The sequence below is a fragment of the Leuciscus leuciscus genome (genome assembly GCF_965113295.1).
Source record: "Leuciscus leuciscus genome assembly, chromosome: 15".
NCBI classification, from domain to species: domain Eukaryota; kingdom Metazoa; phylum Chordata; class Actinopteri; order Cypriniformes; family Leuciscidae; genus Leuciscus; species Leuciscus leuciscus.
Window position 1 is genome coordinate 1,652,501 of NC_138739.1, and position 26,500 is coordinate 1,679,000.

Here is a 26,500-nt window from a genome sequence, read left to right on the forward strand (position 1 = left end):
ACCCAAATGACAGTGTTTGGAACTAATCCGATCTTCAAATCCCGGAAGTAGGCGGTTAAAAGCGCCGCCATTTTTTACAACGGAGGTCTATGGGAGTGTCGCAACTCTTTCTCTCTCTGGTTTTAGTTATTCTAGTACTTCAAGGCAAACAAACTGAAAATGAGAAAGGTTGCCTTGCCAACTAGCTGAAGTTAATCTTTTTGTATTTAGTTTTATCTCAGTGAATGTGTGTTTTCATGAAGCCCTGTGGTATCTTGAGCTGTTAGTGGTGTGTGAGACACTGACTGTGTTCCTCAGTGTGTGCGGAGGCTTATAACCCTGATGAAGACGAAGACGAGGCCGGCGAGGCAAAGGTGATTCACTATAAAACAGAGGCTCAGCGTCAGCGTCTACAGGAGGCCTGCAGGGACATACTACTGTTCAAAACACTGGAGCAGGTGAATGTCAGCCTTCACACACTGCACACGCGGGACACCAGCGCATGTGTGACACCTGTCTGTCTGTCTGTCTGTCTGTCTGTCTGTCTCAGGATCAGTTCGCTGAGGTGTTAGACAGCATGTTTGAGGTGCTGGTCAAACCACACGACAGCATCATTAACCAGGGGGACGATGGCGATAACTTCTACGTCATCGAGAGGTGAGACGATCCTCTACCGTCTCTCTAACACCCGTCTGTCTCTCTGACACCTGTCTGTCTCTCTGACACCTGTCTGTCTCTGTGACACCCGTCTGTCTCTGTGACACCTGTCTGTCTCTCTGCAGGGGTGTATTTGATATCCTGATCCAGAAGGACGGCTCCAGCTGCTGTGTGGGTCGCTATGATAATAAAGGCAGCTTCGGTGAACTCGCCCTCATGTACAACACGCCGCGGGCCGCCACCATCAGGGCTGCTCAGGAGGGGGCGCTGTGGGCGCTGGTGAGGTCACTTCCTGCTCTGCAGCTTCAGCTTCCTGTGTTTCACTCTTCGCACATTTCTTGATGAATGAGTCCTAGGGGCCCTATTTTAACGATCTAAGCTCATGGTCTAAAGCGCACGGTGCAAGTGTCCGAATCCACTTTTGCTAGTTTAACGACGGGACAAATGGTCGTCGCTCCCGGCGCATGGTCTAAAAGGGTCATCTCTATTCTCTTAATGAGTAATGGGTGTGTTTTGTCTCTATTCTCTTAATGAGTAATGGGTGTGTTTTGGGCGTAACGTGCAATAAACCAATCAGAGTCTCATCTCCCATTCCCTTTAAAAGCCAGTTGCGCTCGCACCATGGTGGATTCACTATTTACATTGAGGAATTTGGCATTTCACAAATAGGAGCAAAAAAAAATGCTATTTAAACAACAGCAGGACATGAAAAATGAAAACTGCGTCGGGCTGAAACTACTGAAAAACACATGCGTCGGGTGTATGATAGGGCCCTACATTCGTGTCTCGAATCAGACTCAAGCTTTCAGAACACTAGCAAAGTTTGTTGCTCTTAAAACAATAATCTAAAACTACCAAAACTGAATAAAATTGCTAGTCTGCTGTTGCCTGTTGTGCTTCACTGCGTATTGATGAATGAATCCTAGTGATTGTGAAACACTGTGATTCTGTGCCGTCAGGACAGAGCCACGTTCCACCGACTCATCGTGAGGAATAATGCAAAGAAGAGGAAGATGTACGAGCACTTCATCGAGAGCGTGCCTCTGCTCAAGTCACTGCAGGTGCGTCGAGTCGAGACCTTCACTGCGCTTGTGCCGTTCACTTCATGACCCTTTCTCTCTGTCTCTCTCTCTCTCTCAGGTCTCCGAGCGCATGAAGATCGTCGACGTCCTGGGGATGAAGAGCTTCAGAGACGGAGAGCTGATCATACGGCAGGTGGATTACCTTTAATTCTCTACCAAATTACCTTTGATTCTCTACCAGATTACCTTTAATTCTCTACAAATTACATTTGATTCTCTCAAAAACTATCTTTAATTTTCTCACAAACAATCTTTGATTTTCTGACAAATTTTCTTTGATTTCTCGCAAATTTTAGATTTTCTCACAAATTATCTTTGATTTTCTCACAAATTACCTTTGATTTTCTCACAAATTTGTTGTTGGTAATCAAAAAGCATGTCTAATTAATTGAAATCATGAAACATTTACAATTTAAAAACAATTTGTTAAAAGTTTAACAAAAAACTTTCCCCAAATCCTGTGTTTTCATTTCTAATCAATTGAATTCATGAAACTTGAACAATTTCATCATTTTATCATTTTTAAAAAAATTTTTTTTTATCAATAATACAGCCCTATGAAATGTTTGATGTTTTCAGAAATTCTCCGTTGTGTTGAGGGTCATTACTGAAACTGAAACTAAAACTAAAACAATTTAAAAAAAACGTAAAATATAAAAACTTTACATTTATTCAAAATACTCATATTACTTTGAGAGGTACATTCTACTGTACAATAGTAATATATTTCGATCACAATTTCTTCAAGTTAAACCCAACTTTTTGCGCTTTAATATTCACACACACTGGTCCATATCACAATCTGATTATTCAAACTCTGTGCCGTTCTGTGTGTTCTGCAGTACATTGGATGTTTATGACAGTTTTGTTCGCTGTAGTTTAGAGATGAGCAGGTGTTCTAGCACACGTACATCACGGAGACGTCTATTTGATGTGCGTGTTTACATCTGGAAGACGTATTTTTAAGAGTGTTTGCTCATCTGCAATACGTTTATAGGACGTTTCCTGTCAGATGTCAAATAGACATTTAGAAGATGTCTTTAAGATGTAATGATTTAGAATGTATGTTAAACTGACATCTTAAAGATGTCTATCAGATGTTAGTAAACAGCAGATGCTTTCCAGATGAAGTGATCTTTAACAGACATCTTGCAGACGTACGTGTGCTATCTGGGCGTGGTTAAATAATAAGGTGTTCTGTGGTTCCTCAGGGAGATTCGGCCGACTGCTTCTACATCGTGGAGTCTGGAGAGGTCAGGATCATGATCAGGAGCAGAGTAAGAACCTCATACACACGGACACATCGTCCTCGGCCCGTCTCGCGCTCACACACTTCTGTCTCCATAGACTGGCACAGGTCAGAGGTCAGGCCAGGAGCTGGAGGTGGCGCGCTGCACGCGGGGACAGTACTTCGGCGAGCTGGCGCTGGTCACCAATAAACCGCGGGCAGCATCGGTGTACGCGGCAGGAGAGACCCGGTGTTTAGGTGAGAACACCAGACGCTCATTCAGCTCTTCAACCGCTTGCTTTCATAGAGAGATAGTTCGGGTTTGATAAGGTCTGATGTCCTCGACACACACACAGTCTGATTTATTCAGAATTATGAGGTATATTATAGGGGTGTAACGATTCCCTCATGTCACGATACTGAACTCATGATATGATATTATTGCGATACTCTAAGACATATGATAAAAGGTTAACAAAACATTTACTGTTGATTAAAATGCTAAATTTGATATTATATTGTGTGTGTAAATGAATAGACTTGGACTTGGTGCTGGAAACCCAAAGCACAGGACAATAGAGACACCAGAATAACATTATTCATGATTCAGAAGCTGAAAATACAGATTTATTTTAGATTAATATGTTTGCAATCTGTCACTGACTAGATAAATGTAAAATAATGAAGGCCACTTTTACTGGTAACATCAGACATTTGGCATTATCAGGACCCACATATTCCCCCATTGCATTATTGTACATTATATTCAACATTATAAATAGTAGTTTAATTTAGTACTGACACTAAAAACTTTAATTTTTTTCTCCCACTATTCAACGATACTTATTGTTTCATTTTTGTATTGCGATATATTGTGACACGATATATTGTTACACCCCTAATATTAATGCATGCAGACATAAATACTGAAGAAATACTTGATGAACAAACGTGTCTAGTGTTCAGTGTCAGCTGAAGTTCAAACTGAAACATCATCAGATTGCACCAGTGAAATCTGCTCTTATGTTTTATATAGTCATATCAATAGCTGATTATGACCAAAACAATATTTATAATTACTAATTATGATTTATATTTTCGATAAACGATACCAACAGTTAGTTCTTCACTCGAGAGCTAAGGATCGTTTCCCCATTCATGAGTCAAATATGACACAGTTCATTACCCATAATCCCTTGCACTTGAACAATTTAATATTGTGTTCTTTATGAGCACATAATAATATAGCATTAATAGATGTCGTAGATGTGTTTAAAGTTTCTGATATTCTATAATGTTCTGTCTGACGTCAGGGTTTCTCTTGGGTAAGTTTCTGCAGCTCTTTTAAGACTAACATTGATCATTAAATATAATCAGTCATACTCTTATGTGAGTAATCCAGATATAATCCAAAAAATTTTTTTTTATATATATATTTTTGGCGGACACCACTTAGACAGCCAGCCATTGAGTGAGGACAATCTACTAACTATCTCATCACTCCTGCGAACAGGAAGTGGGCCAGAGCACATTACAGTGCCTGAGATCGTACTGTTGTCTTGGTTAGATTAAAACCTTTACCCACATCATCAATCGGACTAATATTTATTTACCTTCTTGCAAGTTTTCCCCCTAATTCTTTAACTGAATTAATAAAAACACTATTAAAAGTAGTAGCAATGGCATAATCATCGTCAATTTGCTCTCCCTGAACTTTAAACTTAAGATCTCCTGTCAAATTTGGTTCCTTCCGTAAAAGAGTATTTATGTTTTTCCAAATGAACTTGCTATTGCCTTTTGCCTCGTTCATTAGATGGAGATAATAACTGGATTAGGCTCCTCACAGCTCTCGAATAACTTTACTTCACAGACCTTTACAACAGAGCCAAGAGTCTCTTCCAGACTTCATAGCTTTTCCCTAATGCTGAATCCCTATTCTTCATCCGCTTCCAGAAATTTAATTCTATTAAAACATTTATTACAACCATAATCTATATCCTTAGAAGATAATATCTCGTTCCACTTTAAATCCGCTATTTCCTCATCAAACGCTACTAACTGTCCTTTAGGTATACAATGAAAAACATTGGTAGAAGTTACTATATTATTTTTAAATCAGTTTTTTGTTCATTTCCATGCAACTTTCAGACATACAAAGTTCGTTCAGTTGTTCAATGGTTGAGTCAATAACCATCAGAAAACTCAAACACTTTATATTTCCAACTCAACATTTTATTTCATTTGTGTCAATTTCACACCAGATTAAAGAGCGCCTGTGAAACTTCTATGAATATCTTGATTTACATGTTAATTCGTTTAAAGAAACAATGTTCTAGTTTGTTTAGATGTAAAAATAGTTCACATTTTAGTATACTGTTGCTTCTGGTGTCACTTTTACAGTAGTTGTGTTTGTTTTTAGTTGATTGTTGTTGTTTTCTATTCTGCATGTTGAAGTTTGATCTCATCGATGTCCTTCTAAACTAGACTAACCATCATTACAGGATAACATTATACAGGATAACATCATAACAGGACAACATGCCGCATTATGATCTTAGTCATACGCTCTAATGATCTGTCTTGCTTATTAAACCATTGGTAGAAGTTTTTTAGTTTTTAGTTTGTTCACTCGAGTTAAATCAACCTTTCTACAGTAATACAGCAAACTTACAATGAGCAATACATTTATTATTTTTTGTTAATGTTAGTTAATACAAATGTTCATGTTCACACCGCATTAGTTAACAGATAGAGATAACAGAGAGAATGTGTTAGTAAATGTTGAAATTGACTAAGAATAATAAATGCGGTAGAAGTATTGTTTATTGTAAGTTCATGTTAACAAATGAAACCTTATAGTCAAGTGTTGCCATGAAATGAGTTTGTTCGACCCTGAGAAGTTCAATAATTAGAAACAAAATAAAGAAACCAACATTTTTGTAAGTTCAAGCAGATTCATGAACCGCTTTCAGTCCGAATACACCCGTGGATTCATATTTACAGTTAAATATAATGAAAGCATTGAAGACGAATCATGCTGATGTGACGTCAAACAAACCAACATTATAAAACTAAATACCGTCCTCATAATGCCAATATCATAGACTGTAAAAAATATGGACAAAGCGTCTGTGACGTCACCCATAGACTTTCTGAAGAACGGTTTTGAAGCCGTTTATGGGGGGTATGGGCGGCGCCATCTTGGAAAATCTTGTGAAATCCTAACCCCGCCCACCTTCTGGCCAATCCATATATGGGTAAAGGAGGCGAGTCCGGTTATTCTGCAAATGGTACAGCGCGTCACTCAGCTCGCTCTGCTACTCCGGTTATCTCTGTGTATATTTTAGGCAACGAAATATGTTATAAAACACCACACTGCCTCTTTTCGTTTTCATTTAAAGAAATCTTAAACATTATAGCCACACAAATGTGGTTCAGGCAACGCGTATTGATTATATTCACTGCATATAACGTTTGCCTATTTATAACAAAAGGAAATATAAAACACCAACCTGCCTCTTTTCGTTTAAATATAATATAAAACTATTAAACATTTGAATATGGTCCAGGCAATATGTGCATTTGTACTAAACAACAGATGTTGCAGTAAACAACATTACAGATCATCTTCATTGTATTAAAATTTAAAATGACAAAACTCAACCCAGTCTCTTTTTGTTAAATTTCAGTTTTTATCAATATTAGCCATTATAAAAGTATAAGTAAATGGTACAAGAAGCTATACAAATAATGCAAACAATTCAGTCAAACATACAAAGTCAGCGCTCTAGTCTAACCATACAACGGTAAAGTTAAATAGCTTATAAAGTTATGAAACTTCCCCTCAGCCAAAACGATTGGCCAGGGAACAAATTATAGATTCACGAGACCAAAAATCATCCGTTAGATATACACAAGACGAATTATATCTCATGTTTAACCACTACAGAGACGCCAGAGTCAGCGGCAAACGTCAGAACGACTAGCCGAGGAAAGGCTGTTCCAGGCGGGGTACATGAACGCCGAGCGCCCGGTGATCGCTGCATCTCACAACCTGGATACAATTTTCATAAATCTTTATAAATAAACCACAGATTTGAGCTTTAAACAACTACATTCTCGCCTGAAAAACTCTTAAAACTACATTTCATGATACAGAAACAGTAGTATTATGTCAACTGTATATTAAAAAATGGCGCTTCTTATGTTGTCATTCTCCTTGGCGCAGCCTATGCTCGTTATCAGCTGTCAATCAAGCTGTCAATCAAAGTTAACCACGCCCTTATTTGTCATACATTTTATATCTAAATACGATCTAAACTAACGAGTTAGAAAAAAATTCACCCCCCTCACAGTTGTCAGGCACTCGGAACCTATCGAAAAATACAATAAAAGTCCATGGGACCAACCTGTAAAAACATGAATTTATGCTGTGAAAACGGACATTTTAACATGGGGGTGTATGGACATTTGCTCCCTTTTGGGACCTTCCCCTAGCGGATTTTTGATGTATTGCAGTTTTTCGCACTTCCGGGTAGGCTTCATTTTTCAGATTAGAATGTTGCCGCTTGGCCAATATGACCAAACACTTCCTTACATTATTCATGTGCAAGGGATTATGGGTATTTCCCCAAATGGACCAAGTTTATGATCAAACAGCTCCACAAACACCTCATTAGTGCGGGTTCTTACTATTTTACATGTTAAGTTGCTCATACTAAATATCTGAACAGTTGAATCTCATGTTTTGTACATTTGATGCCGTTTGTCTGATAAAGTGGATTGTTTATGTTTGTAATTTAAGGCAAAAAAAGTCTTCTCCAGTAAATGTGTTTTGATGTAAGAGTGTTTGACACAGAAGCTGTGTGTGTGTGTGTGTGTGTCAGTGATTGACGTGCAGGCGTTCGAGCGTCTGCTGGGCTCCTGTAAGCAGATCCTGAAGAGGAACATCTGGCAGTACGAGCAGCAGCTGGTGGCCGTCTTCGGGTCCAGTGTCCACATCAAACACTGAACACACACTCAACATTACCACAGAAAACACATGTGCAGGTGTGTGTGAGATGTGTGTGTGTACCCTTAGAGAAGAGAACTATTCAGTGAGATGCAGGAGGGAATTATTTCATCAAATCTGAAACTCTTTCTGACTGATATAAATGTAGTCACATGACTTGAATAAGTTGATTGTCTAAGTGTTTTACATCGAGTCTCCAGTTTCCCTTTTGTTGTGCCTCCTGTGTGTCTGATGTGTGTTATAGTATTAGAAAAAAAGCAAAAGAATTTAACAAAAAATATATATATTGCGCAGAGTTAAAGCGCTGTCAAACATTTCACATCTGAACTCTTCAATCCTGCCTTTCACTTCTTCACACATGACTTCCTGTAGTAAACGGACACATCCTGATATATCTGCTAAAAACACCACTTTAACCTTATTTCTGTTTTATTTGCCATTTCTCTGATGAATAAACGCTGAAAGAGACAAAAAACACAAGTTTTATGTACTTTTTTTTTATTTGAGTAAGAAAATTTGAAGTGCCCCAATAAACCCAGCGAAGAGCTGCCAGCCCCGAAGTCTGGAGTATTTACAACACAAAAGCGTTCTGATTCCGGCCTGACTCCACTCCTCCAGATCCTGAAGGTGAAGCCGACTCTCCGGGCTCTTTCCTCTCGCCAGGGTTTTAAATATTTAAAATATTTACAGTCCGACAAACCAGAAACTCCATGATCCTGTCGGTTTGCCGTCGGAGACGATCCCAATGTTCAATCCTCTACGGGGACCACATGACCAGTTAAAAACACATAATTATGTTACAATAACTTCTATGATTTGCTCTTCAAAAAATAGACTCAAAATCAACAAATGAAGAAAATGTCACTTGTCGCTCTGTGATTTTTTTTGTTTTTTCGCCCAGTTTCCATGAACAAAACTGCAGTTGATGAATAAATACGAGCAGGGCAGAGTGTGTGCGCTCACACAGAGGTGACGACGATCATGATGCTGGAGATCCGGGATGAGTGTGTGTGTGATCACACAGAGGTGATGACGATCATGAGGTGCGGGGAGATGCTGGAGATCTGGCTCAGCAGGTCCGGGGCCAGGCGGGACAGGTGACTCTCGGAGAACTCGCACGGTGGGAAGATCTGCAGCACATACGCTGGCTGTGGAGAGACGAACACAGCGCTTTACAGGGATACTTCACCCACAAATTACATTTACCCCATGATCTACTCTCCCTCAACTCATCCTAGGTGTATATGACATTCTTCTTTCTGACAAATACAATCAGAGTTATATTAAAAAAAGGTCCTGGCTCATAAAAGTGCATCTGTCCATCATAAATACAGCCATTCCCTGCCATTATAAAGCTAGGAAGAGCCAGACATTTTTTTAATATAACACTGTTCATCTGAAAGAAGAGTGTCATATACACCTAGGATGAGTTGAGGGAGAGTAGATCATGGGCTAATGTTCATCTTAATGAAGACGACACCTGAGCATGGAGAGCTTGGCTGCAGGAGAGGGCACGCACCTGATTGGAGCCGGGGTTGGGCACGTTGATGATTCCAGCCGCTAGCTTGGCCTGCAGGTAATTGATGAAGGCAGATTTGAGTGCCTGCGTTTGGTTCAACACGTCGTCCTGGTTAACGCCACATGGCATGGCCAACAGCAGGCAGAAGTCACTCTCCCCCTGACGACACACATCATCATCATCATCATCAACATCATCTCACAGAGTTTCTACAGCTCACATCTGTTCTGCTTTTCTCCAGCTGTCATTTGTATATATTCTAAATAAAAGTTATAGATCATACTGAACGTCAGCTCAAGATCAGGATTTATTGAGTCCACATGCAAACAAGAATCTGCTTTTAAACCGGTCGAGATCTGTCGCTCAAACACACCCCAAATGTTCGTTAGAACTATTGCTTCGGGAAACACAGACTCGTTGAACTATGCTGATAACGAATGAACTTGCGATCATAGTTGGCTAACGATGCTTTTGGGAAACACACCCCTGAGCGTTACTGACAGACTGGGAAGAGAGGAGCCGCAACAATGGAGAATATGGAGGAAAGAGTCAACATTCAAGCAGGAGAACTGAGCCTAGTAGAGGCCAGAAGTCACAATCAAGAATTAGAGAGAGGGCGTAACAGGTCCTCTGCCTACAGCCTGAAAGTTCACACACTCCTTTCGTACATATTAGTTTAGACCGCTTGATTTTTCAGACAAAACTTTCATAACCAATAGTGAGAGAGCAGTCATGGTGAGTGAAAATGTGTTTGCATACTCAAAATAAGTTTGCATTTGCATCAAAAAAAATATAACACATATTTGATTATTTCTCAACATTACTGATCTCCCGCACTGACACCATTATATGAGAACTGAACTGAGCTGGACGATGACATCACGGTTTTCTCCATAGCGGCTATATTAATGAACTAAATTAGTAACTTTTTTACAACAGAAATGAACCATCACTGAACTAACTTAAGCTGTGTTGCATTATTCTCTTGTTATCTCTGTGACGCTGCTGTGAAACACTCTGTACTGTGAAAAGCGCTGTATAAATAGAGGAGACCTGACGTACCGTCATCCTGCGCGCGACGCCCTCGAGCTGCTGCGCCTCCAGCCTCATCCGCTGAACGATGCGCAGGATCCCCCCGCTCTCCGGCAGAGGCAGAGACCGCAGGCCCAGAGCCTTGTTCCCACACAGGAAGTGCAGCTGGACCGCGGCGGTGTCGTTCTTCAGAGCCAGCAGGCCTTGCCACACAATAGGGTATTTCTGGACAGGTTATAAAACAGCACATCTTCAGGGTCTACATTCGCATTCTCACTACACACAGATGGCTGAAGATGAAGACAAGGAATGGTGTGTTTGTGGAACATGCTGATGTGTAAAGGTCCTTGCACACAGAGTACGAACTTTTCGCACATTAAAAAATAAATATGACCTCACGTTGTGTCAATCACGTCTACACACTGCCTCCAAAACTTCCAAAACTTTCTTTGTCATAAAAAAAAAATTCGGATCGGTTTCAGAGCCACCGAATGACGAATACAAAAAATGCATACGAAAGTTTCGGACTCAGTGTGCAATGATGTGAGGGACTCCTCCTTTGGTGACTCTGCTGGCACACCTGACGTGATGTTTTATTATAAAGATATTAAGAAATCAAATACTTTCCCTGGTCACTGTACAAAAATAAGTATTGTTTCAATAGAATTTCCTGTAAAGATGCTTTGTAACAATTTTAGTAGTGTATATTATTTTATTTTTCTGTACAAAATGTGAAAACTATAGATTTTATAATATTGAGAAATGCTATACAATATATTTCATATCTATTGTATTTAAATCATTTAAGTCAAGCACTTTAAGGACCTCTTCATAAATATGGCTGTTTTCAAGGGCTTTCCAGGACTTACATTTCAAAAGGTCAAATTCAAGTCAAGTCACCTTCATTTATACAGCGCTTTAACAATATAGAGCGTTTCACAGCAGCTTTACAGTGATAATAGGAGATTACAGTAACAGATTGTTTAGGCTTTACAGCAGATCTAGAATAAAGTTATTGTCCAGATTAGGGTTAGCTTTGATTGATTCGCTTCCGTTGTGAAGATCATTAGTTATTAACTTAGCGGCCGCTAACACGAAACTAACAGAAAACCGGTGAAACTCAAGCACTTTGAGCTCCTTGTACGAACCCTGAATTAAATGCTTTCAAAACTAATGAGGCATCAGTATGAATGTTGGAAACTACAAACCAGTTTGCATTTAATGATTAACATTGTGCAATATTATAAAATCTATAATTTTCACATTTTGTACAGAAAATAAATAAATACACTACTAAAAGTAAAAACTGATTATTTTGATGGGGGATAGTGAAAATATGGCAGGACAGGTACAAATCTGAAGTTGTGGGTGGACAGAATAAAGCGTTCTGTGTGTAGTTAATGAGAAACTCACCGTCAGAAGCTGCACCATGTTCACAGGCTGATGTCCAACCAGCTCCACTTTTGCTTCAGCTTGAGGCTGACTGGACTCCGGCTCTTGAACTCCCTTGGTTTTAAAACGAAAGGGACAAATGTAATTTGCACAGCTCTGAAAGCTAGTCAACTTAAAAACTGATGCACACTCAAACTTACCTGTGCCTGTGACGATGGGATGCTATGGGTGGACTGGTTAATCCCCATTGGAGAATTATCAGCAAACTGAGCGTGGGCGGGTCGAAGGTTTGTATACATGTTGGAATATTCAGGAAAGGACGTTCCAGTTCCTGCTGTCATCAGCTGAACTCTCTGAGGAGAAGCCATCGGAGGCATTGTACTACGAATCGCCATCATTCCCTCCTTACTGGGAGGTGTCTGTGCCCTCCTATGCTCGGATGTTTTCGAGGGGTCCTTCTCAGACACTCCCTTTGCTAACAAGTGTGGCCGAGGTGAGAGAGATGCCGCCATGCTGGTAGGAGTTGAAGACGTCGGCATGTTCTCGGGGACGTGCACCTGGTGTAATTCTGCAGTGGGACGATCGCTCTGCTGGTGGTGAATGAGTACTCGCATGTCCCTTGGTGACATGTTGAATCGATCAATGGGTAAACCACTGGGGAGAGCTCCACGATATTCTGCTGGTATGGATTCTGGTTTCAGCTGAGCAGCTGGTCTTCCGAGAGCTGTGTGGAAACGCCTCGCTTCTTCTTCTCCTCCATCATGGCTTCTTGCATTGGCTGTGTTAACCTTGAGGACCATTTCCCTGTTCCCCACGGCCTGGGGAGATATGGGTCTCTGCTGGCCAGGTGGCCAAGAGGAGGGGAGGCTGTCAGAGTGAATGGCATAGTTCATCATAGAGAGAGGAGGAGTGTTCACTCGTACCTCACCCTGAGTAAGGTGCCCCATCGGGCCAACGCGGTGTGGCGACATTCGTCCAATGCTCCCGTGAGCGTTATGTGGGGGCATGATCACAGACTGCTCAGAGTGGTGGACAGTGGACACATATGGGGACAGAGAGGGTAATCCAGAGGGAAGGACCATAGACACACCTTTCGGAGATGAGGAGCCAATAGGAGACGACACTTTGGCAAAAGGAGAATGAGGGTGTCCAGATTTCCGGGGAGATCGCGGTTCCTGCTTAGGCTGAATAAGGGACGGAGTTCGATCTGTCGTTGTGCCAGCTATGAACCCGACATGGTTACCTGCTGCTGGGGGATGATGAGGACTTATAGCAGGACTAATAGTTGGGACCCAGGCGGGTTTCACGCCATCCACACTGAGGGACTCTGACCCATCTACCTTCTTGGGGTGCTTCATCACTGTGTGATGGTAACTCATGACCTGTGATGGGCCAGGCGTTTGCTGCAATAATTTAACAACTCCACTTTGAACTGGGGCGTAAGAGGACTCCAATTTGTCCATTGCAGACTCTTGTTTAATTGTGGAGACATTTAGTTGTGGTTTTATTGAATGCCCATGATCTGACGGAAGTGGGCATTTCGAAGATGGTGTTTGGGAGGCACTGTAGTGTTCCTGCTTGATCTGGGGCATGGACACCAGCTGCTGGGACTCTATGTCCACAGCACTGGCCGGTGGGATCTGGCTGATTTTGGCACTTATGCGATGTGGCCCCTCCATTTTCTGGCCAGAATGACTCAGCACCACCACACCTTCTGACGTCTGAACTCTCAGCCCTGTGCTGGAACCTGTGCTCAGCGATGTACTCTCCACAATATAACGACCAGCATTTCCACCTTCCTCACCGACTGGTGGACCATGGTACGTACTGCTTTCCTCCAAGCTTGGCTGGTAAATCTGTTTTGGAGGTTGTTTGTCGAGAAAGGGATTTACAATGGGAGCATTTGGCTTCTCCTCAGAGTCAGGGGGATTGCAAACTCGACTGATGACAGAGGTAGGAGTGGAAGCAATAACTGAAATGACCGACTTCTCACTGAAGATCTGCTTTGTTTCTGGGGATGGAATAGAGGCAGGCTGTCGGACTACAGGTTGGGCTGAAACAGAGGGTTGCCTGTTATCTTGATGAGCACTTTTGCTGGTTACCACATCTGGTGTAATGTCACTTTCCCTTGCAGAATGAGGCTGCAGATTCCCAGATGTAGCAGCAATGTCCAACACTGGGCCAGTTCTAGGCTTTGTGAGGATTTTACGCAAATCACCCGAGTTGGCGTCATGAACAGGGGTGTCTGAGGGTAATGTTGGGCTCTCTAAAGGGGTCTGTGGAGGGGAGAGGACCCCAGCTTCTTTCGGCGGATTGAAACGCTCTGTAGGGGAAACAGAAAGCCTGCTTGGGTATGAGGACAAATTCTTGAGGCAAGTTCTTGTTGGAGATAGTGAGGGGGACGTGTTTTTGTAGGAAAAAGGCTGATATTTGGGTGACGTTGGGCTTCTGCTGGGAGCAGAAGATTTTGGGATATCCATCTCAGTTTTAAGAGGCAACTCTGGTTCGTTTGGAACGTCTGCATTAGGCGCTGTTAAAGTTACAACCTGCTTGGAAGAGGAAGTAATGACAGCAGCTGTACTTGTGGGTGATCTTTCTTTGACTGCTGGAAGTTCTGCAGGTATGGACTCCGGTGACTTCACAGGGATGTTTTCAGCATCCAAAACTACATCTTTGAATGGTTCTTTTTTGCTTCCAGCACCCTTTTGGCCTTTGCCCTTCTTTGAAGCTTTTGCTCTGCCTTTAAACCCTTTTCTAGGAGAGGTTACAGTCTCCTCCTGAACATCTGCTGTGCCAACACAGGTTTCAGATACTTTTGAACTGGGTGCAAGTGTCTGTATATCAGCATTTGAATCTACAACAGAGTTGATGATTTGTTCTTGTGGCAGGGTACAAGATGTTTCCTCTGCTGTAATGGAATCTATAGCAGCAGCAAGCTCGGTTTCATTAGATGGAATTGCAGGCTTTTCTTCTTCTGAGTCACGCTCTGGTTCTTCAGGTAATGAACGTTGTTGTGCCTTTGTCAAGTTACTTTTAAACTGAGGAGGAGGAGGAGGAGGAGGAGGTGGTGATGCATCTTCTGTCAGCTTTGCAATATTCTCAACAGCTTGCTCAAGTTCCAGCTCTCGAGACAGCAAAGATACATCTGACTCAATGGATTTTGTTGCAGCAGGCAATGCCTCCCCTTCACTATTAACTTCATCCATGGCATCACTTTCAAATTTAGATTCCATTACCTCATCCTTTGAAGACACACCAGGTGAGCTCTTTTTGGGAGAATCCTCAGTTCCAGGTTCATCTTCACTAGTCTGAAGCATTGCCTTCACCTCGGTCACATCAAGCCGAATTGTAAGGTTTTTAAGAACAAGAGGGTTTTCTTCAGTAATGAGTTTGGAGCTTTCTGATATTTTCTCCATTTTATCTCCCTTTTTTCCGATTCCAGATGCTGTTACATTTACTGGACTTACTCCTTTTTGTGTGTGGGGTGAACATTTGCCTTTACCTACTTTAGGTACCCCCTCACTGCTCATCTCACTGGCATCCAATTCCTTAGACTCAGTTGATTTTGACCGTTCAGTTTTTCCTGCTGGTACATCCTCAGCTTGGCGTCGATTCTTGGGGGGGCGCCCCCGTCTCGAGGTCGGTGGCGGTGCAGCAACGGTCTCTACATCAGAACCCACATCTCTGTCTATACGCTTCCTTACACGAGGTGATTCAGCGTCTTTTCCAGGTTGCAGTGCAGTTTCATCTTCAATTGGTGTAGCATAAACAGAACGCACATTCCTACGCCTTGCCCTAACTGGCTGAGAATTTTGCTCTGTACTTTGCTCCATTTCTATGCTGTGCAGAGGGGACTTACTTACTGACTTTGAATCGGGCACTGACTTGGATGCCTCTCCTCTTGGAGAAGATGAGCGTTTCAGTTTTTCTTTGTCAATGCGCTCACTTTTGCGGGTGCTCTGTTTGTCTGGGGTAGCAGGCAGAGGTGTAGTTACTGGTGTGCTAGGTGAGGTTTTAGTCTTTTTATTTCTTGACTTTGGAGGGGGAGACACAGCTTCCTCAACTGGATAATTATCAGCAACTTTCTGATCACCTGCATTGATAGATTCAGCTTCTGTAACAGGTGGCTCAGGTTCCTTTTCATGTGGCTCAGAAGAGATTTGTGAGAGGGGACTTGGTGATTCTGGAAACTTAACTGGAGACTCAGTCTCTGGTTGTGAAATGCTGGGTGGTGTTTCGTTACTTGAAAGCTGTTCTGAAACCACTTTGTTTGTTTCAGGAGCACTTTCAAAGTCATTAGTCTTCAATACCATCTCCCCGACTGGGATCTTTGACTCTTGGCATTCTGAAAAATTAGGTTCTGAGGGTTGCTCTAGCAAAGGCTGTAGTGGCTGAGCTGAGGGCTGTTCATGCTCTTTATCTTCCTCCTTAATGGAAGGATCAAACAAATTATAGGCAGGAGTATCAACACATTCTGTTTCCACTGATGGCAAGGATTCTTTGGCTATTATAACAGGTGGTGATATTTGAGGAGCTTGGACAGGACTAGTGTGAGGGGCCTGAACAGGGCTAATTATTTTGCTCTCAGCTGGATGGATACTAGGTTCAGTAGCAATTTGTTGCTGTGGAGCTTGTTCTTCCTCTGGTGTTTTACTTCCTCTGGTTGTATCTACGGTTTCTTCATGCTTGGAATTTTGAGGGATTTGTTCTTTATTCTTCTGTTGCTGCAACCTTGTTAGCTCCAAAAACCGGCTATGGAAAAGCACAACTGGTTCTGGGTCAGGCTGCCCTTCTGCTGGGCCTTGCTGAGGGTACAGATATCCAACACCATGTTCAGGGTCCTCATGCTTTCGTTCCAGATGCTGGAGACGCCTTGAATCCTGCTCAAAAATAGAACTGTGCAAAAAACGTGACGCAAACAACTCTCGTCTCTCCTGTTCTTCTGGCTTTGGATCTTCTTTCCTTTCTTCCACTTTGTCGTCAGACTCACTTCGAATTTTTTTCTTCTTCATGTACCATGAGGGAGTTGGTCGTGGGGCTGACTCTACCTTTTCTGTGTCCTTTCTACTCCTTAAACTGGCAAAATGTGTATCATAATCAAGGAAAGACCAGTTGTCTTCTCTTGAGGAGGACAAAGACTTTGCACGCTCTAACAAAGCTTTAGTATCCGGTGTGATTGTCTGATCATCTGCAAAAGAACGGAATTTGTTTCTCTCTAGGGCAGATGTTAGCTTGGACTCTGACAACCTGTCTGGACGATGTCTTTCAGAGAAGGTTACAGAAGTTGATGGTGCAGGAGAGTTGGACTTATTTTCACGATCCTCTTCAGAGTCAGAACGCACTTCACCAGGTTCCAAATCGGGCCAAAGTCCATAATCCAAGTACTTCCGATTGAGACGTCTTTTCTCAGAGCCCCTTGAAAAGTCTGGTAACAACTCTTGCTTTAGTCGACTCTCCCAACGTCTTTGCTGTTCATCTGGTAGAGATGTACTCATCTTTGACATCTGTACGGTGTGCATCCGTTTACCAGCAAGCTCCAGATCTAATGGAACATTATCTTCAGGTTTTGATGGCTCTTTTACTTCTCTAACAATCATTTGAGTAGGAGGGTCAGCATATTCTACCTCTCTTAGTAGCGGTGCATGCTGTAACCTCGGAGAATTTGTGTTATTCCACTCAGGGTCTTCACTCTTTTGGCGACCTGTTCGGTAAATCCTCTCTCTCTTAGCACTCATTTCCATCTCAAAGGACTCTTGTTTCTTGATCTTATTTGGAGGCGAGGTATCGGTTACATCTTGCGGAGGCTTGCCAACCTCATGCACCAGGCTACGATGCTCAAGATCTTCTGCATCTATACCTTGCTGAGACTCTGCCTTTCCTTGTTTATCAGGGGTCTGCAGCTGCTGCCGAAGCCGTCTGTTTTGCTCCATCTGTTTGCGGTAACTCTGAGAAAGGTCAATATTTTCTAGATATTCGTCCCTCACTTTGCTGTCCTTATCGGAGGTTCCGTCGATTGAAAATCGTCTAGGCACAGGGTGCGATTTTGAGTCCAAAACATCCACCTCAGATAATTCCCCTGGTCGTAGCGATGGACCCTGAGACGTCCCTCTCATAGCGCTATCCAACTCTTCCCTTTGACTATAATGAGGGCCAGTCCTGGATTTGGAGTGTTCTCTCTTTTGAACCTCTTTCTCTGCTTTCAGATCAATATCGGTCTCTTTTGCAAATCCAGTGTTTGTAGCAAAGTCAGCAGGTTGGCTAATTCCAGAACCTGGATCATCCTCTAGACGGCCCCTTTTCTGCCTTATAGTTTTCCCACTGGGATCGCCAAAACGCCTCTTTCTCGCTGCAAGTCTGTCAGAATCTAAAAGGGAATCTTTGCCATCACTACCAGAGTCAGACTTTAAATGCTTCTTTGACTTTCCTTTGCCATCCTTCTCTAACGACTCACTTTTGCACTGATCGAGTCGCTCTCCCTTTTGAGACTCAAGGCGAGTTACGTGGTCAACCGGGGAGGGTTCTTTGTCCCCTTTATGCTTCTGTCTTTCTTGACTCTCCACATCTGAAACTTTTCCCTTCCCAGAACCCATATCCAGACTGGGCTCTCTATCTGCTTCAGAATGAGGTGCACTGGGAGACTGTACTTTACCTCTCCTTTGCTTTGCTTTCTCCCCCTTCTCTCTGTCAGCCTTTTCTTTGCGTCTGCCACGTTTTTTGATCTCCGCTCCACTTGCGCGCTCTGCCTCGGTCTGCTCTATTTCTCTCTCCAGTCCTTCCGGTTTGTAATCCACTGGCGATTTCTCAGACTTCTCAAACTGAGCTGGAGGTGGAGACAGCGAGCTGCAGCTTCCAGATCTCTCAGAGGAGTGTCTATACACCCGTCGTTCCGCTTCTCGAGAAACACGTTCAGATGGTGAGGGTGAAGCAGAGGGAGTTAAGGGACGCCGCTGATGAGACGGGCTCCATCTGCCCCGGTCGGCCTCAAATCGCTCACGCTCCCGTTCACGTTCTCGCTGGATATAGCTGTACTTCCTGATGTCCTCAAAAGGGTCTCGATAATCTCTGTATTCCCGTGGGTCCTCGTGGTAGCGGGGATCGTAGTGTTCTCCTTGGTAATGATCCAACTCTGCATAGCGATCCCGACTGCGACCAGGATATTCCCGACGGGGGTCTTCGGCGTAAATACCAGGAGTCCTTACATTTTCGTAATACGCCCGCTCAGCTGAAAACTCATGATAAGGAGTTCGCCGCTCTTCCCTGGCAAAACGAAACAAGATTTGGGCAATAATTAGCCAAGTGCCTGAAGATAAGCAAACTGCAGGCAGGAATTATAGCTTCTAGGGTGTTGTCCTTAAGGCAGCACTCACCTCCTCTCTGCTGGAATATCATAAAAGTCACGGATGTCCTGCCCTGATGCCTGCATAGATCGATAGAAAGCCATTTGACTCTCCTGACTGGCAAAATCAACCTGGACATAAGAAACAAACACACTAAATTATATAACTGTACATATACTGGCGGTCAAAGGTTTAAAAAGAAGTCTCTCTGCTCACTATGGATGCATGTCTCAGAAAACAGCCATTTCAAATTGTAAAAAAATGTCACAAATATTACTGTTTTTTTATGTAAATAAACTGCCAGATGTAATTTATTCCTGTGATCAAAGCTGAATTTTCAGCATCATTACTCCATTTGCTGCTCAAGAAACATTTCTGATTATTATTAATGTTGAAAAGTAGGGATGTCCCGATCCGATCCACGGCATCGGTATCGTGCCGATACTGGCCCAGAACGCTAGATCGGATATCGGAGGGGACAAAAAAAATTATCCGATACATATGATCGATACCTATTAGGGGTGGAACGGTACATGTATTCGTATTGAACGTACGTTCAGTACGTGCGTCGCGGTTCGGTGCATGGATTAACACGGAGAATACAAGGTATAAAAATAAATAAAACTCGCGTGCACATTAATTAATGTAATGCGGAACTACTGTTAGATACGCGAATAGACATACGCGGGTTCTTTAGGGACACCTAATCTGTAGCCCGCCTTAGCTCTGAACGCGCGTCTATTTTGCTTCAAACGCTTGCTTTATCATTATATGCTTTTGTCAAACTGTAACCTACAACTGTCACCCAACCAAAATCACACACACACACACTGTTTAAAAGCAAAAATCATCTCATCTTTTGGACATTCATCATATTGCATTGGTTTTCATCTCTTGTCCTAAAACAGAGCACTAATCTGTTTATTTTGAAGTTACACATTCTACATCGATTAAAAAAGAAAATCAAATGTGTTTTTAATGGTAGTATTATTTTATACAGAAATAAATTATTTATAATTCAGATGAGAATAAAGTTAAAGTTAATTAAAATTTTAAGGAAACAAATATATTGATCTGAAATATAGCAAATTAATTTTAAATTCATTCAGGTACAATTACCAAACATATCTCAAGGTCTTTTGAATAAAGGGTGGCAGTCTTTCATTATCAACTGTTGTTGTGGACTATATACTGGAGAAGTATTTGTTCTCCATTTGAGTGAGATGTTCTTATGTGGCTAATTGAGCAAAGTGCTTCCATATATTTTATATTAGTAGTATTAGTTCAAGAATAAAATAAAAACATCGGCTTGATATTGGTATCGGCAAATAGCCAAAGCTGCGGCATCGGTATCGTATCGGAAGTGAAAAAGTGGTATCGGGACATCCCTATTGAAAAGAGCTGCGCTGCTTCAGATTTTTTGAGGAAATTGTGATACATTTGACTTTTCAAAGATTCTAGATGAATAGAAAGTGTCACTAGTCAGTTCCACACACCTTAATTTTGTTCCCTCCTATCTTCCATCCTTTGGTTTCTCTAACAGCTGCTTGGGCAAAATCAGTGTTGTTGTACAGAACAAGAGCCATTCCTTTTAACCTATCAAACACAACCTGGAAAAGAGGACAATAGTTAGTACTCTACACAACTCAGTATAAAAATCAATATAGGGTAATGCGCTGTCAAGTCAACCTGAGGTCCCTGGCTAACATTTTTGATACTTTTTTTTCTTTCTGGTGAAAGAAATACATGAAGAAAGCCAAAATATTAAATGTAATGAATGTATATTGACTGAGTAATCCACTGTTTTGCAGAGGAGGGTCAAAATGACAATTTTCACCTGAGATTCTGAGCCAAAATTACAGGGGTGTAAAAATGACTTTAGAAAGATGGCAGCATCATTTTTATTTTTACATAGAGATTGGTAGATTTAGTATTGAAATCTGTTGACTTAAGCAATCTTTGTTGCATTATATGCCAACAGTGACGGTCCAAAAATGGGAAAAAGCACTTCTTGTGTTTTTAGCCTCAAGTTTGCATGCCTGTCACTCAAGAAATATTAAAGATATCTTAATATCCTTTTAGATTCTGGTTCTTCTTTTTTCTTTTAAAGGCCCTTGATGGTTCAGTGCCAGAGATATGGAGATCTTAACGCGGATCCATGTGTGTAAATTGGTCAATTTTACACATTTTCAGAGGTTAAAACACAAATGTGGGTCACTCTGCACACAGATGATGCTCTTTTCTTTTAAGAGGAATATCTGAACAACAAAAAATGTTGAAACTAGAAATGTATCTAGGTTTTTTTTTTCTATCAACACAATTTGCAAAGAATGTACTTGTCTGAGAGCCATAAACATTCCTTTTCCAAAGTTTGCATGCCTGTAACTCTAAAAGTATTAAAGATCTTAATGTCCTTCTAGATAATTCTTAAACATTTCTTTTGCAATCTTAATTAAGGTTCTATATGGTTCAATCTTATAGATATGGGCATCCCAATGTGAATCAATGTTCAAATTGTTGAATTTTACTCATTTTCAATGGTAAAAAAACAAATGTGGTTCACTTTTCAAACAGCGAATACTTAGTGTTTAACATTTACATTTAGTAATTTAGCAGACGCTTTTATCCAAAGCGACTTACAAATTAGGACTAAATTCAGCGAGTCATCATAAAGAGGCAAAAGCAACTACAACGCAAGAAGTGCTCAAAATACGAAGTTCAGGTATTATTCAGAGTAGCATAAGCCTGATAAGTGATGTTTCAAAGGGAAAGGAAATATATATATATATATATATATATATATATATATATATATATATATATATATATTTTTTTTTTTTTTTTATAAGGTTAAGTACAATCCTTTAAAGAGGATTGTCTGAAGAACAAATAATACTGAAACTAGAAATGTATCTTATGTCCCTCCATCAAAATAATTGCACACAACACACCTCTCTGAGTGGCATATAATGCAGCACAGATTGCTTAAGTCAGCAGATTTCAATACTAAATCTACCAATCTCTATGTAAAACTGAAGTGATGCCGCCATCTTCCTAAAGTCATTTTTACACCACTGTAATACTGGCTCAGAATCTCAGGTGAAAATGGTAATTTTGACCATCCTCTGCAAAACAGTGGATTACTCAGTCAATATACATCTGTGACATTTAATATTTGGGGTTTCATCACTATTTATTTGCCTTTTTTCAGAAAAAAATATTAACAAAATCAAAAATTTGATCTGGGGAAGTTTCCGTAATTTGCTAGATTTGACCTGGAATGACCATGTAGTGCATGTGAAATGTACCTTGACGACGGGCCCATAGCGACAGAAGTGTCGCGTGAGATACTGCTCTGTGATGTTGGAGGTCAGCCCGTCCAACCACACACACGCTGTCGGCATACTCTTCCCAAACCCCAGCTGCAATCAAGACACAAAACATGACTGACCATCCAGGCCAACACAGTTACACATACAAGCATCTGCCAAGAACGTGCAAATACCTTGAGTCTGTTGGTGCCGAGATACTCTCCATCCATTTTCTTAATGGCTTTACAAACACTTGCAATATCGGAGTATTGAACAAATGCATACTGGGGAATGCCATTCACCCTCTTGATGTCAATATCCTGAAACCAATCAAGACAAATCCATGATTTAAAATAAAGATTGCAACAATGACAAAAAGCAATTAAGATTGTTCGATTGTTGGAACCATAGTGAACAACATCTGACTTTTCTTCACAAACAGGCAGAAATGTCCATATTAAACAGATTTATGGCTCAAATACACTCAGAATTTCTAGAATGACTGAATCAAACTGGGATGAAGTCGAGTCTCCATTTATACAGCACTTTAACAATATAGAGCGTCTCAAAGCAGCTTTACAGTGATAACAGGAGATTACAGGAACAGAGATTATTTAGGCTTTACAGCAGATCTAGAATAAAGTTATTGTCCAGATAAAGTTAGTTTTGATTGATTCACTTCCGTTGTAAAGATCATTAGTTGTTAACTTAGCGGCCGCTAACACGACACCGTTCTCACAGAAAACCCTTAACACTATAAAAGTAATAAAAGTATATTGGAAAAACACCCCAGTTTAACATGACTTAATCACTGTGGTCAGTTACAGGACAGACTGTGGCTAGAGCCTGAGCAGCGAGATCTGTGCTGAACATGAGCAGTGAGATCTGTGCTGAACATGAGCAGTGAGATCTGTGCTGAACATGAGCAGTGAGCTCTACAGCCTGAGCAGTGAGATCTGTGCTGCACATGAGCAGTGAGATCTAGAGCCTGAGCAGTGAGATCTGTGCTGAACATGAGCAGTGAGATCTAGAGCCTGAGCAGTGAGATCTGTGCTGCACATGAGCAGTGAGATCTAGAGCCTGAGCAGTGAGATCTGTATTGAACATGAGCAGTGAGATCTGTGCTGAACATGAGCAGTGAGATCTGTGCTGCACATGAGCAGTGAGATCTAGAGCCTGAGCAGTGAGATCTGTATTGAACATGAGCAGTGAGATCTGTGCTGAACATGAGCAGTGAGATCTAGAGCCTGAGCAGTGAGATCTGTGCTGAACATGAGCAGTGAGATCTAGAGCCTGAGCAGTGAGATCTGTGCTGAACATGAGCAGTGAGATCTAGAGCCTGAGCAGTGAGATCTGTGCTGAACATGAGCAGTGAGATCTAGAGCCTGAGCAGTGAGATCTGTGCTGAACATGAGCAGTGAGATCTAGAGCCTGAGCAGTGAGATCTGTGCTGAACATGAGCAGTGAGATCTAGAGCCTGAGCAGTGAGATCTGTGCTGAACATGAGCAGTGAGATCTAGAGCCTGAGCAGTGAGATCTGTGCTGAACATGAGCAGTGAGATCTAGAGCCTGAGCAGTGAGATCTGTGCTGAACATGAGCAGTGAGATCTAGAGCCTGAGCAGTGAGATCTAGAGCCTGAGCAGTGAGATCTAGAGCCTGAGCAGTGAGATCTAGAGCCTGAGCAGTTTTGGCACTGAATCAGAGTTACACACTTTTTAGGCTTCACCCGAATTGCCTCGATTCCACCGAGTATCAAAAACTCTCGTCGTTCGGTACCAAATTGCGATCCCTAAAGCCTTGTTCAGATTACACTGTTTGTTACGATAGTCACTGTCAGACTACGCGATTTTGACTCCTAAAATATTGTCGGGGACAAGAAACATGTCAGCAATCTCACACACACACTCGCACACACTCACTCAAACTCGCTCGCTGTCACACTCTCACTCTCACTCACACTCACACTCACTCACTCTTGACGGAACCCTTCATGGAGGACCGAAAAAAAAAATCCAACATGCTAGTCTTTTTATGGTGATGTCGTGAAGCCTCGCAGACGCTAGTCGGTCGTCGTCCGCTACGGCACACTATACGAGATGAAGCGATCGCATCTTGCGTCCCGACGCCCGTATTCGTTAACGAATCCCCACGACACCCCACGTCAAACGGATCGTGCCAAAGCGTGTACTCTGACCCAGGCCTGAGGGGTTAGCCTAGCGTACCACAATCTCGCCGAAGCGCTGGAAGACGTCGAGCAGCTGCTGGTAGTTGGTGGTCTTCTCCAGGTTCCCGATGAACAGCGTGCGCGTGGCCTTGGGGTGGAACTCGTCGATGCGGCCGTCCAGGGGCCGGAACTCGTTCTCGCTCTCGGTCTCGGGGCCGTTCCAGGCCGTGACCTCGATCAGCATCCCGAAGAACAGCTTGCCCTTGGACACGCTGAGGGCCTTCTCCTGGTCCTCCTGCTGCCGGAAGAACACCAGGCCGTAGCGCTCCTCCAGCGCGCCGTGGATCTGCACCGACGTCACCTTGCCGTACTTCTTAAACTCGTGGAACAGCCCGTCCTTCAGACTCGTATCTGGTGGGAGTCAAACACAGGAAAGTGTGATGTAACGTCCTCAACACACTATAGATCAGGGCTGCACAATTAATCAAACTCCTAATCGCCATTACGGATGCCATGATTACGTGATCGTTCAAAGCCGCGACTACAAAAAGAGTCGGTAACGCTATGTTACAGTGTCCTTGTTACACATGTTACATGTACTTACCAGAGTAATAACAGTAAATGATGCATAATTACACACAACTAACCCTCAACCAAACCCTAATCCTGCCCTAACCCTATAGTAAGTACATGTAGTTAATTAATATCACTCAGGACTTAAGTAACTGTAACAATTTTAACAGGCTATAAAACTATCTGTGGCGTGTTTGAGCTAACCCTTCACACACACACTCTGGGGACATCGGAGACTGATTCACGTCTTGTGAAAGGGCACTATAGGACCGCTTTAACCCGGTGAGGTGAGCAGAGGAGCTGACCTGTGGATCGCGTGGGCAGGTTCTGGACCCGGATGCCGAAGCTCCTGCGCGGCTCGTCGGAGTCCATGGTGAGCGGCGGAGCGGGAGGAGCGTGTGTAGCCGTAGACTGCACTGAGCGTGCTCGCGAGCCTTCACTGGAGCTGCTGTTCGAGTCACTGCTGCCAGGGCACAACACACACACAATGTGGATCAAAGAGAACGCCATTAGCTATCTTAGAGAAACTACAAGCATTTAACATCATTACAGCATGAGAGTAGCCTCTGGTAAAAATGTACACTTGTTTTACTATCAGAATAGTACGAATCTTGGTAACGGTTTTGGCACTTGCTGTGTGAACACACACACACAGGTTAAATGGTCCTGAAACACTTGTGCTCCTCGCGGTCAGAAATGACGCATTGGAAATGAACATGAGACGAGTTTCCTCTAGTGGAAGCGTTTGGTACTGCAGCCGAACAACATCTCACTGAACGCTCATTTACTGAGATATCAACCTCACATTTTTAACAACTTGTTTATTTATGGCTTAGATTTATGTTTTTGAAAATATATATTTCATATAAAAGTTTAAAATAGTATTTTTGCACATTTTTCATTATAGGTAAAATTCAAAATACGTAAAATTCTGTAACAAAAAAACAAAAAAAATCATAATAGCAATAACCTGCCAAGTGTCGTCTTTGAAAAGAGATCAGACTTCAGTCTGTGATGTAAAGCATTCAAGATTTACCAGTTTAAGTTGGAAATGTAATTCTCTCAAAAAGTTAATAAATATATTATAAATACAGCGTAAATATAATTTAGTACCATAATATCTCCTAACAAAATATTAAATAAAAAACATTATCGAACTAAAATATAGTTCATTAATTTCATTGAAATAATTTTTTTATCTGGCAAGCGAAGAC

General features: G+C 42.0%; 2 protein-coding genes across 7 annotated transcripts in view; one reads left to right on the top strand and one right to left on the bottom strand.

Moving 5' to 3' along the window:
• prkar2ab (protein kinase, cAMP-dependent, regulatory, type II, alpha, B) overlaps positions 1-8,930 on the top strand; it is a 13,037-nt gene extending 4,107 nt beyond the window's left edge. The window contains exons 4-11 of the mRNA XM_082138799.1: positions 298-437; positions 530-636; positions 762-915; positions 1,596-1,697; positions 1,777-1,851; positions 2,930-2,995; positions 3,066-3,204; positions 7,833-8,930. Coding sequence (XP_081994925.1) covers positions 298-437; positions 530-636; positions 762-915; positions 1,596-1,697; positions 1,777-1,851; positions 2,930-2,995; positions 3,066-3,204; positions 7,833-7,957 — 908 coding nt within the window. The 3' untranslated portion in view covers positions 7,958-8,930. The remainder of the gene's footprint in view (positions 1-297; positions 438-529; positions 637-761; positions 916-1,595; positions 1,698-1,776; positions 1,852-2,929; positions 2,996-3,065; positions 3,205-7,832) is intronic.
• Positions 8,442-26,500, bottom strand: part of LOC309475789 (msx2-interacting protein) — a 23,710-nt gene continuing 5,651 nt past the window's right edge. For 4 of the 6 annotated variants that reach the window (XM_082138687.1, XM_082138686.1, XM_082138691.1 and 1 more), the window contains 11 exons: positions 25,592-25,749; positions 24,772-25,124; positions 22,743-22,868; positions 22,546-22,659; positions 20,734-20,847; positions 19,268-19,368; positions 12,101-19,157; positions 11,922-12,014; positions 10,539-10,733; positions 9,477-9,635; positions 8,443-9,105 (listed from right to left, as the gene is read on the bottom strand). In XM_082138687.1, the coding sequence (XP_081994813.1) occupies positions 8,974-9,105; positions 9,477-9,635; positions 10,539-10,733; positions 11,922-12,014; positions 12,101-19,157; positions 19,268-19,368; positions 20,734-20,847; positions 22,546-22,659; positions 22,743-22,868; positions 24,772-25,124; positions 25,592-25,749 (8,602 nt within the window). In that variant the 3' untranslated portion in view covers positions 8,443-8,973. Of the gene's footprint in view, positions 9,106-9,476; positions 9,636-10,538; positions 10,734-11,921; positions 12,015-12,100; positions 19,158-19,267; positions 19,369-20,733; positions 20,848-22,545; positions 22,660-22,742; positions 22,869-24,771; positions 25,125-25,591; positions 25,750-26,500 lie in introns of all 6 variants that reach the window. The other 2 variants (XM_082138689.1, XM_082138688.1) reach the window with 2 other exon arrangements.